Raw genomic sequence first — 17,155 nt, 5'->3', positions numbered from 1 at the left:
AAGGCAATAAATCAAGACTCAGAAGTCATATTTCCTCATGAGTTAAGCAACATCTACAAAGAACATTTTAAATTCCAGGAAGTTTAAGTCTAGGCACTGGAAACATAGGAACAGTCCTTGCTTATGATAAAGTTTTTGTAGGTATTAAGTCCAACAGCTGCAATATTCACCATGCGCCACACATGATACTAAGTGCTTTACTTGGCATTATGGTGTATCCTCAGCGAAGTTCCCACTTTCTGAAAACCCCCTTGTATTTACCATGTAATGATTTTTTTCCTTTTCATATGAACAGAAGGTATCAATAATGGTGACTTCTTTCTTTACATAGCAAGTATTCTTTTTGTCTCTCCAAAAAGTCAAAGAGAATAAAAATAGGGTGGATTCAAAGTATATTTTTCCAAAGACCCCAATCTCTGGTGCAAGAAAGGTTATGAAAAGAATCAGATCACTTTCACTTAGGGTGACCCATGCCTGCTAAGACTCAAGCAAGAAGCCATGGAAAACCCTTCCAAGGTGATCATCATCCAATCACCAAAGCAGCAATGCCAGTTTGGGGGCCCACCTTCAGACTGACGCTTGAGGTTGGTGTGGGTTATATTTTGGTAATGAGTGTTCATATCACCTGATGGGGACGAGGCGAGATATATGTGGAATAGAGAGGTGAATGCTGGGCTCCGTCGCTGAATTTTGGTGTCCTTGGAGTTCTACCTCATTTTGATTAAAAGAACTAAAGTCACAAAGTGAAAAAGGCACATTGGTTGCCTGTCCAGGAGCCATCCCCTCTCTTTGTTACAAAAAGAATCTCTATTTTGCTCAGGGCAACAATCTGCCCAACTAAAATCCTTTGATTCCCCCAGACTCTCTTATAAGTAGGGGTGACCCGGTTCAGGCCAATGACATGTAGACAAAAGTGCTTGGGGAAGAACGCTGTTCTGAAATAAAAGGCAAACTTCACAAGGCATCGACAAACATGATGCTTGGGATGCAGCAGCTACCTTGTGCCTGTAAGAGTAAGAGCCACACCCTGAGGATGACAGCAAGAGAGAAGGAGTAAGATCCCCCAATAGCATCATCCTGGACTGCACAGCTCTGCATTTTCTTGGTAGCAGGAGAAAGGGGGAGGGAAAAAAAGTACTTGTTTGAGCAACGACTTCTCTGGTGTTCTCTTACAGCCAAACACATCTTAACTGACACATTCAGAGGGCAAGCCTGTCTCATCTTGGCAAATCCTAAATCTCAAAACTGTATCAGTTAATCCTTACAACATCCCCAAGTGATGAATTTTAATATGTACCTCTTGTAGATAAGAATAATAGGCCTTAGAGAATTTACTTGCAGATAGCAGATGTGCAATTCCAATCCAAGGATGATGGACTCCAAAGTCCATGTCACCTTGATTTAGAAATTGAAAGAGGACCAAACTATGTAGTCTTTAAAATGCTAAGCAAACATATTTAATTGCACCCAAAGTTCAGAAATATTTATTGACTACTATGCTTCATAAACAAAAGGTGCTAATTTTTCTGGAAAACCGTGGGTACTATTGTAGTTGGTATTACTTTCTGAGGGGTTATTATGTGCACTTGCCTCATTTACACTATATCACTAGTTGTGAGCAAATGCAGAAGCAGGGAGGCTAATTCATAAGACCAAAATCTCATATATTATAAATCAAGTAATAATCTTCAAAGAGGGCCATTTTATTTACATCATTAAAATGGCTTATCTTGAAAAAAATATGCCATATATATATGCTATTGATTTTGCTTGAGACTTTATTTTCAAGTGAAGATGGCCTATTTTCATAACAATGGGCATGTTTAAAATGTAATCTAGAAGAACATTAAAAATTGTCTTTACCTTGGAGAAATCTAAATGAAGTGCATGGATTTAGCAATGACATTAGAATCACAGAATAGCATTAAGAAATACAAGACTACCATCTTAACAATACTGGAATTAAAAGAAAAAACCTAATAAAAAATGAAATAGAAAAGAAGAATCAAAATGCCTCAGCTGACAGAAATCTCTGCCCTTCAGTCTCCAAAACAAAAAAAAAGAAAATTAAAACTGTAACACAACACTACAAATTGATGCCAATATCCCCCAAAAAAACCTCTGAAAAAGTAGAAACTGCTTTAAATCAGAAATTCAAAATTAAAAAGAAACTGACCAAATAATGTATCAAGAAGAAATGCAAAAAGAATTGATTGAACTCAGGAAATAAAAAGTAAAAGACAACAAGCTTAGAAATGAAGACTAAAATAAAGTAACCAAGGAAGGGACAAAGAAGAGAGGAAAAAAGTAAAAGAAATACAAGACCACCAGAATGAAGATAATAAGACATTTAGAAACAATTAATTCAAAACAACTCCATATAAAGCTAAAAACAAAGGCTTGCCAAAATGGAGATTACAAAATGGTGGAAAAGACAGGATTTTACAACATTAAACAAAGCATATTTTTCTTTAAATGCTTCATCAAGAGACTTAGTCAATTTAAATTCACATATATAAAAACCTCACACTTTTTCCAAAAACACTTTAGTCATTAAAATACTATAAAATAGGGCGCCTGGGTGTCTCAGTTGGTTGGGCGACTGCCTTCGGCTCAGGTCACGATCCTGGAGTCCCGGGATCGAGTCCCGCATCGGGCTCCCTGCTCAGCGGGGAGTCTGCTTCTCCCTCTGACCCTCCCCCCTTTCATGTGCTTTCTCTCTCTCTCATTCTCTCTCTCAAATAAATAAATAAAAATCTTTAAAAAAATAAAAATAAAAATAAAAAAATAAAATACTATAAAATATTGTATTAACCTTCTAAGCATCTTTATTTTTTTTATTTATTTGAGACAGAGAGCGAGAGAGCACAAGTGAGGGGGAGTGGGGCACGGGCAGAGGCAGAGGGAGAAGCAGACTCTCCTGCTTAGCAGGGAGCCCAGATGCCTGGGATCATGACCTGAGCCAAAGGCAGACTCTTAACCAACTGAGCCACCCGGGCGCCCCCTGAGCATCCTTAAATTAGAAAAATACTCTATACAATAACAATAACCCAAAAAAGAAATTAATAAAACAATCTAATTTAGAGTAGCATCAAAAAGAATAAAATACGTAGAAATAGACTCCACCAAAGGAGATGAAAGACTTGATCACTATAACTATAAAATACTAATGAAAGAAATTAAACACAAATATATGGAAAGACATCTCATATTTAGAATTATTATTTTTAAATGTCTAAAATACCCAAAACAATCTACAGATTCAATACAATCCCTATCAAAATTCCAATGGCATTTTTTTACAGGAATATAGAGAACAATCCTAAAATTCATATGGAACAACAGAAAATCCCAAATAGCCAAAGCAATTTTGAGCAAGAACAAAGTGGGAGGCATCACACTTTCCTGACTTCAAACTATCTTACAAGGTTACACTAATCAAACAATATGATATTAGCATTAAAAATAGACCTATACACCAATGGAACAGAAGAAAGTCCAGAAATAAACCCATAATATGTGGTCAACTGATTTTTAACAAGGCTGCCAAGAATATACACAATGGGGAAAGAATAGTCTCTTTAATAAATGGTGCTGGGAAAACTGGATATCTATATGCAAAAGAATGAAATTGGACCCTTGTCTTACACCATACACAAAAATCAACTCAAAATAGATTAGAGACCTAAACGCAAGACCTGAAGCCATAAATCTCCTAGAAAAAAACATAATGTGTAAACTCCTTGACATTGATCTTGGCAATGATTTTTGGGTATGACACCAAAACACAGGCAACAAAAGCAAAACCAAAGTGGGATGACATCAAACTAAAAAAATCTTCTGCATGGGAAAGGAAGCAATTAACAAATGAATAAGTAACTCATGGAATGGGAGAAAATATTTGCAAACCAAACCTCTAATAAAGGGTTAATATGCAAAATAAAGAACTCCTACAACTCAATAGCAAAATATAAGTAACCTGATTAAAATGGGCAAAGGAACTGAAAAGAGATTGCTCCAGAAAAGACATACAAATGGCCAACAGGTATATGAAAAAGGGCTTAACATCAGCAATCATCAGGGAAATGCAAATCAAAATTACAGTGAGGTATCACCTCACACCAGTTAGGATGAATGTTATCAAAAACAAACAAAAAAACCCAAAAGATAACAAGTATTGGCAAGGGTGTGGGGAAAAGGGAACCCAAGTGCACTATCAGTGGGAATGCAAACTGGTGGAGCCTAAGGAAAACAGTGTGGAGGTTCCTCAAAAAATTAAAAATAGAGGGGTGCCTGGGTGGTGTAGTCAGCTAAGCATCCGACTTGGTTTTGGCTCAGGTCGTGATCTCAGGGTCATGAGATGGAGCCCCACATCGGCTCCGCGTTCAGCGCAGGGTTAGCTTTAGTTTCTCTCTCCCTCTGCCTCTGCTCCTCCCCACCCTCTCTCAAATAAATAAATAAATATTAAAAAAAAAAAATAGATGGGGCCCTGGGTGGCTCAGTTGGTTAAGCATCTGACTCCTGATTTTGGCTCAAGTCATGATCTCACAGTTGTGGGATCAAGCCCTGTGTGGGGCTCTGTGCTCAGCATGGAGTCTGCTCAAAATTCTCTCTCCCTCTCCCTCTGTCTCCGCCCCTCTCCCTGCTCGTGTGCACTCTCTCTCTCTCTCTCTCTCCCTCTCTCTCAAAATAAATAAATAAAATCTAAAAAATAATAAAATAAAATAAAAATTAGAATTACCATATGATCCAACAATCTCACTTCCAAGCACATATCCAAAGGAAATAATACCACTATATCAAAGAGATATCTGCACTCCCATGTTCACTGCAGCATTATTTACAGTTGCCAAGACATGGAAACAACTTAAATGTTTGTTGATGTATAAATGGATATACATGCAATGGACTATTATTCAGTCTTTAAAAAAAGATGGAAATCCTGCCATTTGCAACAACATGGATGAACCTGGAGGGCATTATGCTAAGTGAAATAAGCTAGACACAGCAGGGCAAATACTATGTGACACTACTTATACAAGGAATCTGAAATTGTCAGTCATTGAAGCAGAAAGTAGAACTCTGATTGCCAAGACTAAGGGGAGGGGGTACATTTCCCCTCCTCCCTGTCAAAAAGTCAAAAAATACAATGTTTCAGTTATATAAAATCTACTGTACAGCAATATGCCTATAGCTAACAATACTGTTTGTAAACTTAAAATTAGCTATGAGAGATCTTGTGTTCTTAGCACAAAATAATAACAATAATAATTAAAGAGGTCAGGAGGAAACTTTTGGAGGTGATGGATGTTTATGGCACAGATTATGATGATGGTCCCATGGGTGTATACTTACTTCAAACTTCATCAAGTTGTATATTTTAATTCTGTTCAGTGTTTTGTATATCATTCATACCTCAATAAGCTGGTTTAAGAACAAAACTAAAATCTATCTTAAATTATAAGTTATTAATTAATAATATTAATTAATTATAGAAATATACATTAATTTAATACTTGTCTGGGAAATATTCAGTATAATCTAAATGAAATATACTAACACAAACAAAATTGTATATTTCCTTACTGATGTGGCTGAAGATAATAATTTAATTTAGAATCAGCATCCTGAAGACAACTTAAATAAGGTTGATTCTAGAAACCTTGTTGCTAATTTTCCAAAAACGATAAATAACACTTAAATCCCTATGTATATTAAGTATTTCCAAAACCCACAGATGGTATTCTTTCAAAATAACATAAACCAGGTTCCAGGTTAATGTTAGGTGTATAGATTTTATATTTATTGCATAAAGGAACTATGTCTCATATCTTATAATTATTTTATCCACTACTGTGACTAGCACAGTAAACACTTACAGACTAGACTGGAGACATAACCACAAAAGATTACAGGTTATCAAAGGTTTAAGAACATTTCAATACCCAGGTGCATGATATAAAGTATATGTGCTATAGATATAGGAGGTCCACAAAAGGAGGGGGTGGGAAACTAAATATTCCTAAGTGAACAAAGAAAGAGTAAAGGATGTGACGTGTTCTGATTAAGTTTGGAATGTAGATACACAAAAGAGATGGAAGAGAATATTCTTGATCTAAGGGGACAATGTGTGGAGGATACAGATGATTAAAGTATATTCAGGGGCACCTGAGGGCTCAGTCAGTTAAGCATCCAACTCTTGATTTTAGCTCAGGTCATGATCTCAGGGTTGTAAGACCGAGCCCTGGTCAGGCTCTGCAGTGGGCGTGGAGTCTACTTAAGATTCTCTCTCCCCCTCTCCCTCTGCCCCTCCCCACCACATGCGCTCTCTCGCTCTCTCTCTCTCTCTCTCTCTCTCAAAAAAAAAAAAAAGGCAGGTTCAGAACACAAACAAAAGAGATACGTCTGGGGGAAAAAGAGAGGGAAGGTTTGTGTTTGGTTAGAGAAGACTGGAAGTAAGTCATGGCTGTACTACAGAAGGATGACGAATTTTGACAGCCTGAATCATTCATTCAACACTGCAACCATCAGACACTGGTAGCTGCCAAGACTGTGAATGAAAGACAGGTAGTCCTTGACCTCATGAACTTCTTAGTCGAGCAGAACAAATGAGCATTAATCAAATACACACACAACTAAGTATATAAACTGCAAGCTGTGGTTAGTCCTAGGAAGGAAGAGCAGAGTCCTAGGAAGAGCTAACATGGGAACAGGCTCCGTGGAGAGAAAGGGAAACGGGATGGCTCCCCTGAGGAGCATCATCCAAACAATGGAGGAGAGTGCCGGTCGCATGGAGGAAGAGGGCGTCACAAGGGAAGAAAAAGCAGCCTGTTCAATGATCAGGAATGACAGAGCAGGAGGAAAAAGGCAACCTGAGGGGAAGCTGGGGAGGTGGGCAGGGCCACACTTCCCATCCTGGAAGGCCAGGCTAGAGACCATGGCCTTCTTCCCAGGAGCAAGGGGAGGTCATAGAAGGTTCTAAGTAGAAAGCAGTGTGGTTGGGTTTGTGTTTTCATCACTCTTCTGTCAGCAATGTGAGATGGATGGCAGACAGCTGAAGCAGGAGGAGACGTCATCAGAAAGCTATTTGGGTGTTCCAGGTGAGCAACAATGACAGCTTGGCCTAGGATGTCTGTCTATGAGAGGGAAAGCGCTGGAGACAGTCCCCCAATATTTAAAAGATAGGGTCAACGAGACTTGGAGATCGAGCAGACTTGAGAGCGGAAGGAGGCCCAGATGTTCCAGACAAAGCTCTCTGATTGTGCAGTTCAAAGGATGATGGCGGGACTTCCTGGGGGAAGGACCAGAGGAGAGGAAGTTCAGTGTCAGACACTTGGAGTAGCAGTCTGTGAAACCCCCATGAGAATGTATCAAACAGGCAGCCAGCCGAGTGCACAGATTTCAAGCCAAAGGACAGGCTAAACCGGAGAGAGAAGCTGATGGAGCCTATCACCCAGGAGGCTGAGGATGAGCCTGCCCAGGAAGAAGATTGGAGTGAAGACAGAAGTCTGCCTTACCCTGCCCTATGCCTGGCTCCAGAAATAGCATGGAGCTCAAAAAATATGTTCTCAATAAACAAACAGGGAAATGCACCCATGAAAGTCAGGACACTTGCTAGGAAAACAAGGACAAAGAAATGAAAGTTTCCCTGACCTCCATGTAATCCTGGCTTGGGATGACACAATGAGATTTAAAAGAAAGGGGCAGATTTGTGAGAAATTAACAAAGGAAAGATCAATAAGACCTCTGTCTTGTAACAGAAGAGATGACTGAAATAGAGACCTCGCAGGGCTCGGTATTTAAATAAAATCATCTTAATTATGGCATATTACAATGTTTGTCACCTGAAATTGTTATTTTATCATTCATCATAATGCCTTACATGATACTCCACAAAGTCCTTCCACACTAATTATCATTTTTCATAGTTAACTTTAATATAGCTCTGAAATTCTGTCATTTTGTGCTCTGCATTTATATCCTACTTCAAGGAATTTTAAAGTTTTACCCTTAGTTGTATTCACATTTTAATAGGACTTAAAATTGTAAATCACTGGCCTTTTCTCAAACTTTATAAGACAAAAGAGAAACTGTACGTGTGTATTTCAAATACGTTTAAATATTCTGTGTTTAAAAGCCACAGTCTGGAAGACCACTACTGTCAACAGCACTATGTAGAGAACAGAATGTCTCTGGTAGATAAGAATAAATACCTATACATAATAAACATGGGTTCCGGCCCCAGTACGGATCCTAATGGCTCCTTACATCTCTGACAATTCCCTCAGTTTCACTGTCCCCAATGTCTCCATCTGTAAAGGTCAGGAGATGGGCTAATCTGTTGTTCTCACGGTGGGTCCCACGGAACTGGAGAGCCAGATGTGGACATGTCACAGATGTAGGATGAGAGAACAGGCTCCAGAACCCTTCCTTACCTACACTTTTCACTGTTTTATCTATTAGGGCTACCTGCAAGGTTTTACTGAGAAATGGGACTCCTCTTAATTATTAAAACATAATCAGACAAAAAGTTTGAAAACCACTGCCATGAACCCAGGCACTCCCTGAGGGTCTGGTCAGGGGTGACACCTAAACATCCCTACCATCTTAAATATCCACAAGTAATTTCTCACCAAAAGCTGAAAAACCATAAACTAAATGACCTCTAACGTCTCCTCTACCACGTCCATGTTCAATTTCATTTAGAGCGAGAGACACTCGTGTTCCGCAGGACGGATGATCGTGGACAGAACTGGAAGCAGCCAAGGACCCAAGCCACAGAACACTCTAACATCCCTTTCCAGGGACAGGAGCCAGCAGAGCATTGCTGGGTAAGGTCTTCTTCTTTGATGTCCGGCACTGTAGCCACAAGAACAGAATATCCAAGAGACATTCAGCTTTAACTACTCTGAGGTTGAACACAAATGCTATCAAAGTAGTTAAAACCTCAGTGCCCTCCTGGGATATCTTGGAAGACGTCTGGGCATCCAACTGAGACAAAGCCTTCCAGTATCCCTGAAAAGACTAGGGTTACTAGAAATTAACCCAAGGGAGTACAAGATTGAAGATGAGTGTCTGATAACCACACTCTGGGGAAAATTAGTTACATAATTTTTGCACCTTTGGTGAAAAGAACACCATCTTGCAAAAAATCCTCAAATATTGGACAAAGTGACTTTGGGCTCAATCCAGGACAGAGACAGCAAAGAGCGCAGAATGTAAACACACACACACACACACACACACACACACACACACACTGTTAACCAAAAACTGTGACCAAAGTTTCCACCACACTAACCAGCAACTAAGGCATCCTTAGGCCATCGGCTGAACCAGTCAATAGTGCATCCTGAAATAAGGGCAGGGAACTTCAATGCTCGATTTCGAAATTTCTCCCCAACAGGTGAAAAGCAGAGCACAATGTGAAGGTTCTGTCGGACCCGACTCATGAAGTAGTCATGCAGGTTCTCGTTGGTAGGAGGACGCCTGGGGTATTCTTTCTTCATGACAGATAGGAGATCACTATTAATTTCATCAAGTTCATCACGAGCAAATAGGCTGGAGAACTTCAAAAGAAGAGCAGACATTCAAATTCAGTAGAGACACATGAAAAGAGATCAAAATGCATAGCTCAATACATATGATATCCTTCCTCCATTTGTGTTCTTAAACTCACCTTTAGAAAATTAACCAAAGTCTTCATGACACAAACAAATGGAAAGATATTCCACACTCATAGGTTAAAAGAATTAATATTGTTAAAATCCTTCCTTCCCAAAGTGGTGTAGAGATTCAATGCAATCCCTACCAAAATATCAACAGTATTCTTCACAGAACTAGAACAAATAATCCTAAAATGTGTATGGAACCACAAAAGATCCCAAATAACCAAGGCAATCTTGAAAAAGAAGAACAAACCTGGACAAATCACAATCCCATATTTCAAGATATACTACAAAGCGATAATAAACAAAACGGTATGGTACTGACACAAAAACAGACCTACAGATCAATGGAACAGAAGAGAAAGCACAGAAATAAACCCACACTTACATGTTCAAATAATCTATGACAAAGGAATCGAGAGCATATAATAGGGAAAAGACCATCTCTTCAATAAATGGTGCTGGGAAAACTGGACAGCTACATGCAAAAGAATGAAAATGGACCACTATCTTATTCCATACCCAAAAATAAACTAAAAATGGATAAAACTCCTAGAAGAAACACAGGCCGTAATTTCTCTGACATCAGCCATAGAAACATTTTTTCCAGTTGCGTCTTCTCAGGCAAGGGAAACAAAAGCAAAAATAAACTATTGGGACTACAACAAATAACAAGCTCTTGCACATCCTTTTTTAAAAAAATTAACCAAGGTCCTCAAGATAAGATACTCCATATTTTAAATACACAAATTATTCTATTATTAACTGCAAAGTCATAGCTCTTTAAAGGGGTAAACAGACATATCGAAAATCCAATCAGCTGTTTTATTCTCTAAAACCCAATAGAAAAAGCAATTCTTGCTACTGATTTCCTAATCCCCAATAACAACACTCACTCAAAAACTCTAATGGAAGCAAAGAGCTCTAAATTTGGAGGGAATCTGAAGAGTCAAAATGCATGAAGATAAATGAGCTCCTACCTCACCCGATGATAAAACATTGTTCATATATTCCAAAAATGACTCATCCTTAATCTCATTGTCTGTAAAGATAAAAGTGATTCCTTTGCCTCGCTGCCCCGCCGTTCTATACAAAATCTTCAAGTCTTCCACCAGATTTGATGTGTTGTAGGATCTAAAGAGATATTGTCATTGTGTCATTAGCTAAACTGTTCTGATGGGAAGGAAAGATCCTTATAACAATACTTTATGCCATTTGGTTAATCAAAAGAAATACTGATGTTGTTTCATCAGGTAAGAATTTTATTGTAGGGCGCCTGGGTGTCTCAGTCGTTAAGCGTCTGCCTTCGGCTCAGGTCATGATCCCAGGGTCATGGGATCGAGCCCCGCATTGGGCTCCCTGCTCAGCAGGGAGTCTGCTTCTCCCTCTCCCATTCCCCCTGCTTGTGTTCCCTCTCTTGCTGTCTCTCTCTGTCAAATAAATGAATAAAATCTTTAAAAAAAAAGATTTTATTGTATGTGAATGTTACTGGTTCATTATATTTCCTTATAAAGATGAAATTGATTTTTTAAAAATTTCTTTCATTTTCTAATAGCTATTCCTTTGAGAGTAATAGAGGCACATCTTGGTAAAATTTTGAGTACTTCACCACTCATGAAAGTTAAGAGCTATTTTTCCCATTGAGGCATAACTGACATATAACATTATCTTAGTTTCAGGTACACAACATAATATTTCCATACTTGTATATATTGCAAAATGATCACTACAATAAGTCTAGTTAACATCAAGTCAAGTAACATTATATTTACCTGCAAATATGAAACTGGTTTTTAAACTCCACATTTCATTAACTATTATAATTAATTTTTTAAATGCAAAATAAAAATCTAGAGTGAAAAGTCAACCTGAAACCAAAATATCATTTTTACCACAACTAAATGTCATCTGAACGGGTATGCTTCATTTTGAAAATATTTCGTGGTGAGGCTAATAAAAAAGTCAAATTGGAATGTTTATTATGCACCCATCAGTAACTGGTATTTTTTTTAAAGATTTTTTTTTTTTTATTTGTCAGAGCATGAGCACAAGCAGGGAGAGAGGCAGGCAGAACAGGCAGAAGCACGCTCCCCACTGAGCAGCGTGCTTGATGCAAGACTCGATCCCAGGACCTGGGATCATGACCTGAGCTGAAGGCAGATGCTTAACCAACTGAGCCACACAGACGTCCCTGCAATTGGTATTTTAGAAGATACCTCATAAATTAAATGAAATTAAATCATTTCAAGTTTAATTATATAGGCTGAGGAAGACGCCCTGATTCAAATGGTGCCTTCTTGGGGCACCTGGCTGGCTCAGTCGGAAGTGCATATGACTCCAGATGTCAGGGTTGTAAGTTCGAGCCCCACATTGGGTATAGAGGTTACTTAAAAATAAAATTTTTTTAAAAAGTAAAATAAAATAAAATGAAATGAAATCTTTAAAAAAAAAATGGTGCCCTTTCATCCCCCAACACAATTATTTCATTGCGTCTTTGGGTCCCCTGTAAAAGAGTTTTCTGAGCAATCAGTCTACTGTAATAGGAACAGCTGAAAATATGAAATATCCCACCCTAAATCTTCTTTCACTGTCAAAAGCAATCCGTTAGTGGAAATCAGCCTGCAGTCATGAAATATTAGAGATGTCCCAAAACAGAGTAGCCCATTACCACCAAAAGTAAAAATAAAGATATTCCAATCCTAGAGATTCAGATTTACTAAATTATCATTTCAATTTTATGTCATTAAATAAACTCAGAGTTCAGAGCACAAGAGCAAATGGCCTTCTGATTTTTTTCAAAGCTACTATTTAACTCTATGTTCTGTGCTTTTTGATCATCTAAAACCTAAATCCTAGAACCAGAAATCCCACCACGATACATCAATATTTTAAGAAAATGTCTGCAGAAATGCGATCTGAGAGATTAGAAAAGAATTTCAAAGACTCAGTCCCCCACTGGGGAGAGAGAGAGAGAAAGAGAGAGAGAAAGCTTCTCTTGACTTGGGAAAAGTTTCAGCCCAGTCCCCTGGATCAAGGGCCCACTGCCTCAAATAATGGCCTGAGCCCTCTAACACATGGCTGTGCTTCCCAAATGTGAGGCTCTTGCTTGCTGATTCTTGGCCATGTAGCTCTGCAGAGGCTTGGGCAGTAAGATGGTCTCTTGAAGGTGTGAGAAGGCAAATGCCTTGGCCCTCCTTTTCATCATAATGGAGCATTCCCACTATGACATATGGAGGAACTAATTGATCACTGAGAGAGGAGCTGCAAGACGTTTTTCCTGAGGCAGTGTGGTACAGTGAAAGTCAAGCCAGACCAGAAACCAGAAATACTGTGGTCAATTCCCAGGCAGACCTGGGATTTCAGACAAGTGATAGTCTCTGAATCTCAGCTGTAAGATAGGCTAATATTATTATATGCCCTGCTAACTGATAAAGGTCCTTTGAAGACCAAACTAGCCTAAGCACAGGAAAGTGCTTTGAAAATTAAAAGGCTTAATTAAAATTAAAATATTAGGAACAAAAATCTCAGAGTCCAGTCTCTTTCCTGTATAGGTTACCTGTTACCTAACTCTACTGCTCTCCACAAACTAGAAGAATTATACACAGGGTAATTATTTCTCTCTGCCCTAGTAATTGAAAAACAAACAGCAACCTTTTGGATTTATTCTCCAAGCAAAAGTCTATAATTCGGACCAAATGAAAAGTCTGACAACAACTTGAATACCCGGATCTTAAACCCAGAGTTAATAATTTTCAATCGCTGTCCTAGCAGGTATCTATGGGCCTCCATCAGGAAGAGAAGGAGGGATGCTTTGCCCGACTGGGCCAAGCCAAAGCTCTAGAGCATGGCCAACAGGCAAGACTTCCTGCTCCCACACCTACAAGTTAACCTCTAATAATTCTCAGCCCAACTAAAGTTTCCAAATTGGCCTCTTGCCTCTCATCGTGGTTAATCCTGAAGTTCTGTTCAGCCCCTCTGAATCACCCCTGCGTATCTCTCCATGCTGACTCTTCACTTCCTAGTTCCACCCTCACTACACATATATGACCAAGGACGACCCTCCCGGGGTTCCCTACCTTGATGAGTGTATGCTTCAGTTGGCCAGCTTCCCGAGCCAGAACTAGGATGGACCAAGTCCAAAAGTTCAACTTTCCAGTGATCCTGAGTCTGTCCTTTTTTATCCATTCTCACTGCTCCCAATCCTGACCCATCATCTCTTGCCTAGATCCGAGACAGCCTTATAACTATTTCCATTGTTTTCTGTACATACAAACCCACAGGCCGTCCCTAGCAGTAATTCATTAATAGTCTCCTGTTGCTTTGGGATAAAGTCCAAATTCCTTATCATACCTTCAAAGGCCTCCATTTCTATTCCTTTCCCACTTGCTATCTCGCGCCGCACAGCCCGCCATACTGAACTTCTTCCAGGCCTCAGTGTGACTTCACGGGTGCTGACACTTTTGCCTGGGACACTCTTCACCTCACCTCTTTTCTGAGATAATTCCTAATTGTACTCAGGTCTCAGTTTAAACATCTTTTCCTCCAGGAAGCCTTTTCTGACCATCCCCCAAACTAGGTTAGGAGTCCCTCCCTCATGTTACAACAGGAGCTGGTTGGTCTTCATTTATTTTCTTCCAGCAGACAGCACCTAAGTATGACACCTTCCTGAATGAATTGCGCCGCTGTCTGACCCCCTTGACTATTAGAAGCTCTGTGATGACACAAGGCAGGTTCACCTTGCTCACCACGAACTCCCCAGCACCTAGCCAGTGCCTGACGCATAGCCAGTGTTCAATAAATATTTCTAAATGTATGAGTGAATCAATATAAAGTTTTCATCTACTTTACTAGTTTATTAACATTCTTGAAATCTGAACTAACATGTAGTAGGGATACATTTCTTCTGAAATACAACCAAGAGGAATACATAGAATATTCATGGCATGCATAACATAAAAACAGGGAGGCAGCTCTTCCCTATAATAAGAGGCTGAAATACTTCAAAAGCAAATTATTAATGTGAAAATTTCCTGATCTATAATAAAGGTTGAAAGGGGACGATGATAAGTCAACATTTAGGAAGGAAAATGATTGATTCCTTATGTGTAAGAAAAATGCATTAAGTTCAAGTGGCCTCTGAAAACCTGCTATCAAAATCCATTTCAGGTTAATTAAAGTGAAAGCGTGTTACCTTGTCAGAATGATCTGGAAGGAAGAATAGCCAGCAATGAACGAAGCCAACCTTGTCAGGCTCTGTTTTCCTGATCCCCCGACTCCGACCAGGAGGGCATTTCCCCGGGGCATGCCAATGACACGTGAGATCTAGAATGTGGAAGAGAAAAGGCATATAACATTGTCCAATGTGAAAATACTCCATTTTTTTCCTGTGCGTGCACTGTAAGCATTTGGGAAGACATAAGTGTCTCAGGATCAGCATGGAGAGATACACTGGCAGGACGAAGGAGGGTATTTCTGAAAGAGAATGATGTTTGAAGAGGGTGTGTGTTGGGGGTGCCTTTGGGAAACTAGAAGAGACCAGTATCGAAATGTCAACCCGGACCACCCCTATGGCCTGCTCTGGGTTTTAAAGGAGAGAAATAAAGGGGACATGGAGGTTTCCTTGTAGCCTCCCAACCTAATGCAGTGGGACAGGAAAGAGACTAAAATTTCAAGACAATGTGTATCCTTGGAATACAGAACACACAGTTGATTAGAATATCCTCTACATTTGAAAAATGAGAGTTCAAATTGAAGGGAAGGAAATTCCCAAAATGTGGTACAGATGATGGAATTTTTAAAAAGAAGAACTGGAGGAGGAAGAGGAAGAGGAAAAGGAAGAAAACAAACATAAACACCCTCCTATTATTTGGCACAATCAGTGAGACCTAAGGAATCAACCAAGAAGTAAATATGGGTGGGCCAGTCAGTAGTCCCAGACTAATTCAAGTCCCCTTGTGGTAGAAGTCCATGTTTCTTTAGCTTTATTGTTGATGAACTGCTTCTACCACCCGGCTTCCAACACCCACCTAGAGGGGATTCAGTGTAGGATTCTCCTTGATGCTTTCTTCTCCATACTCCATGGAGTATGGTAACTATTTCTCTTTTCCTCCTAATGACAGTTTGAGCCTGGGGAATTACAGTGATACCCACTTTTCTATAGAATAATAACTTTATAGTTATTAGAATATATATAATATAGAATATAATATAATATAGAATAATATTCTATAGAATAATAAAAAAGAGTGAGACAGGGCTGAGAAGGGTCTCTTCTCTGCAGCTGATGGAAGCCTCCTGGGGTGACCTGGCTTCTGTATCCTGCCAGTGTATTGCTAAACATCCTTTCTCAGGATTACCTCGTCTGGCAGAGGCAATACTTACCGCTGTTGGGACTACTCTTGTTTTCTTCTTATCGAGGTATAATAAAGTGTTGGGACTACTCTTGGCTTTTAGATTATTACCCCCCCTTCCCCAATTTAGTGTGAGCCTGGGAAATGAAGACCATTTTCTTGTCCCTGCTGTGGATCTGAGAGCCCTCGGAATAGGTGAGGGACACACCCATCTTTCCAGGCTCCTACTCACCCTGCCCACGATTCTCTCCAAAGTTGTTGTAGTCAGGGAAGGAACGGTACTGGCAAGAATGATCTGCCAATGTGTATTCATATTATTTCCCTGACATTCCTTCAAGAGGCACAGATATGGCAGGTAAGGAGCTACCGAAAACCACACTAGAATCTTCTGTGTCTTTCCTTGGTTAACATTTTTCAAAACATACAGTTTTTGTCATAACCACTTCCTTTCATTGGTGCTGGTGAATATATTAAGGGTTTAAATAACTGTTGTTAATTAATTAGGTATTGGGAACCTTCACCAACATCTTTTCCTGAAACTAGGCCTAGGTCTTATATTAAAATTTTCCATTCCTAGTTTCTAGCATATGGTAAACAAACCATATACAACAAATGAACACAGACATGAACAAGCAAGCAGAAGGGTTTAAAAGAGACTCAAAAACTCATAGTCTAATTACAAATAAGAAATTAAATGAAAAAACACAATCAAGTAATACCTTTAAATGGGACTCTTTCGTCTTACTCTACACAGATTGTGAGATAGAAATATTCATTTTTCAATCCCTTTAGCAAATATCTTAAAAATTAACAATGCCCATCCTGCGCCACAGGTGCTCACATGCTAGCAGAGGAGAGAGACCTATTAACAGAAATGTGGGGATGCACATTCCATGGCAAATGCTGAAACAGGTAAGAATGGTAGTGAAGGAAACAGTGCTGCTGGGTAGAGGCAAGTCTTAGTTGTAGAGCTGGAGTGTGATCTGGATCTGGAAAGATAACTAGAAGTCCCTCATACAAAGAACGGGGCATGCCAGTCAGGAGCTGAGCTACATTTATTTTAAGAAGAGGAAATGAGATGCAGGAAGTCTCAGAGTCAACAAAAGGCCGGAGGTATCCCTATAGAGGGGTAACTTC

At 39.4% G+C, this 17,155-nt stretch overlaps 1 protein-coding gene across 2 annotated transcripts in view; it reads right to left on the bottom strand.

Moving 5' to 3' along the window:
- Positions 1-17,155, bottom strand: part of DNAH5 (dynein axonemal heavy chain 5) — a 261,833-nt gene that overhangs the window by 71,254 nt on the left and 173,424 nt on the right. For both annotated transcript variants that reach the window (XM_073891083.1, XM_073891084.1), the window contains exons 53-55: positions 14,860-14,990; positions 10,649-10,802; positions 9,302-9,569 (exon numbers count right to left, since the gene is read on the bottom strand). In XM_073891083.1, coding sequence (XP_073747184.1) covers positions 9,302-9,569; positions 10,649-10,802; positions 14,860-14,990 — 553 coding nt within the window. The remainder of the gene's footprint in view (positions 1-9,301; positions 9,570-10,648; positions 10,803-14,859; positions 14,991-17,155) is intronic.

This window comes from Callorhinus ursinus, unplaced genomic scaffold, assembly GCF_003265705.2.
Source record: "Callorhinus ursinus isolate GAN/ISIS: 27379988/994484 unplaced genomic scaffold, GSC_fseal_2.0 scaffold3, whole genome shotgun sequence".
NCBI lineage: Eukaryota > Metazoa > Chordata > Mammalia > Carnivora > Otariidae > Callorhinus > Callorhinus ursinus.
This window is presented reverse-complemented; position numbering and strand designations above follow the sequence as displayed.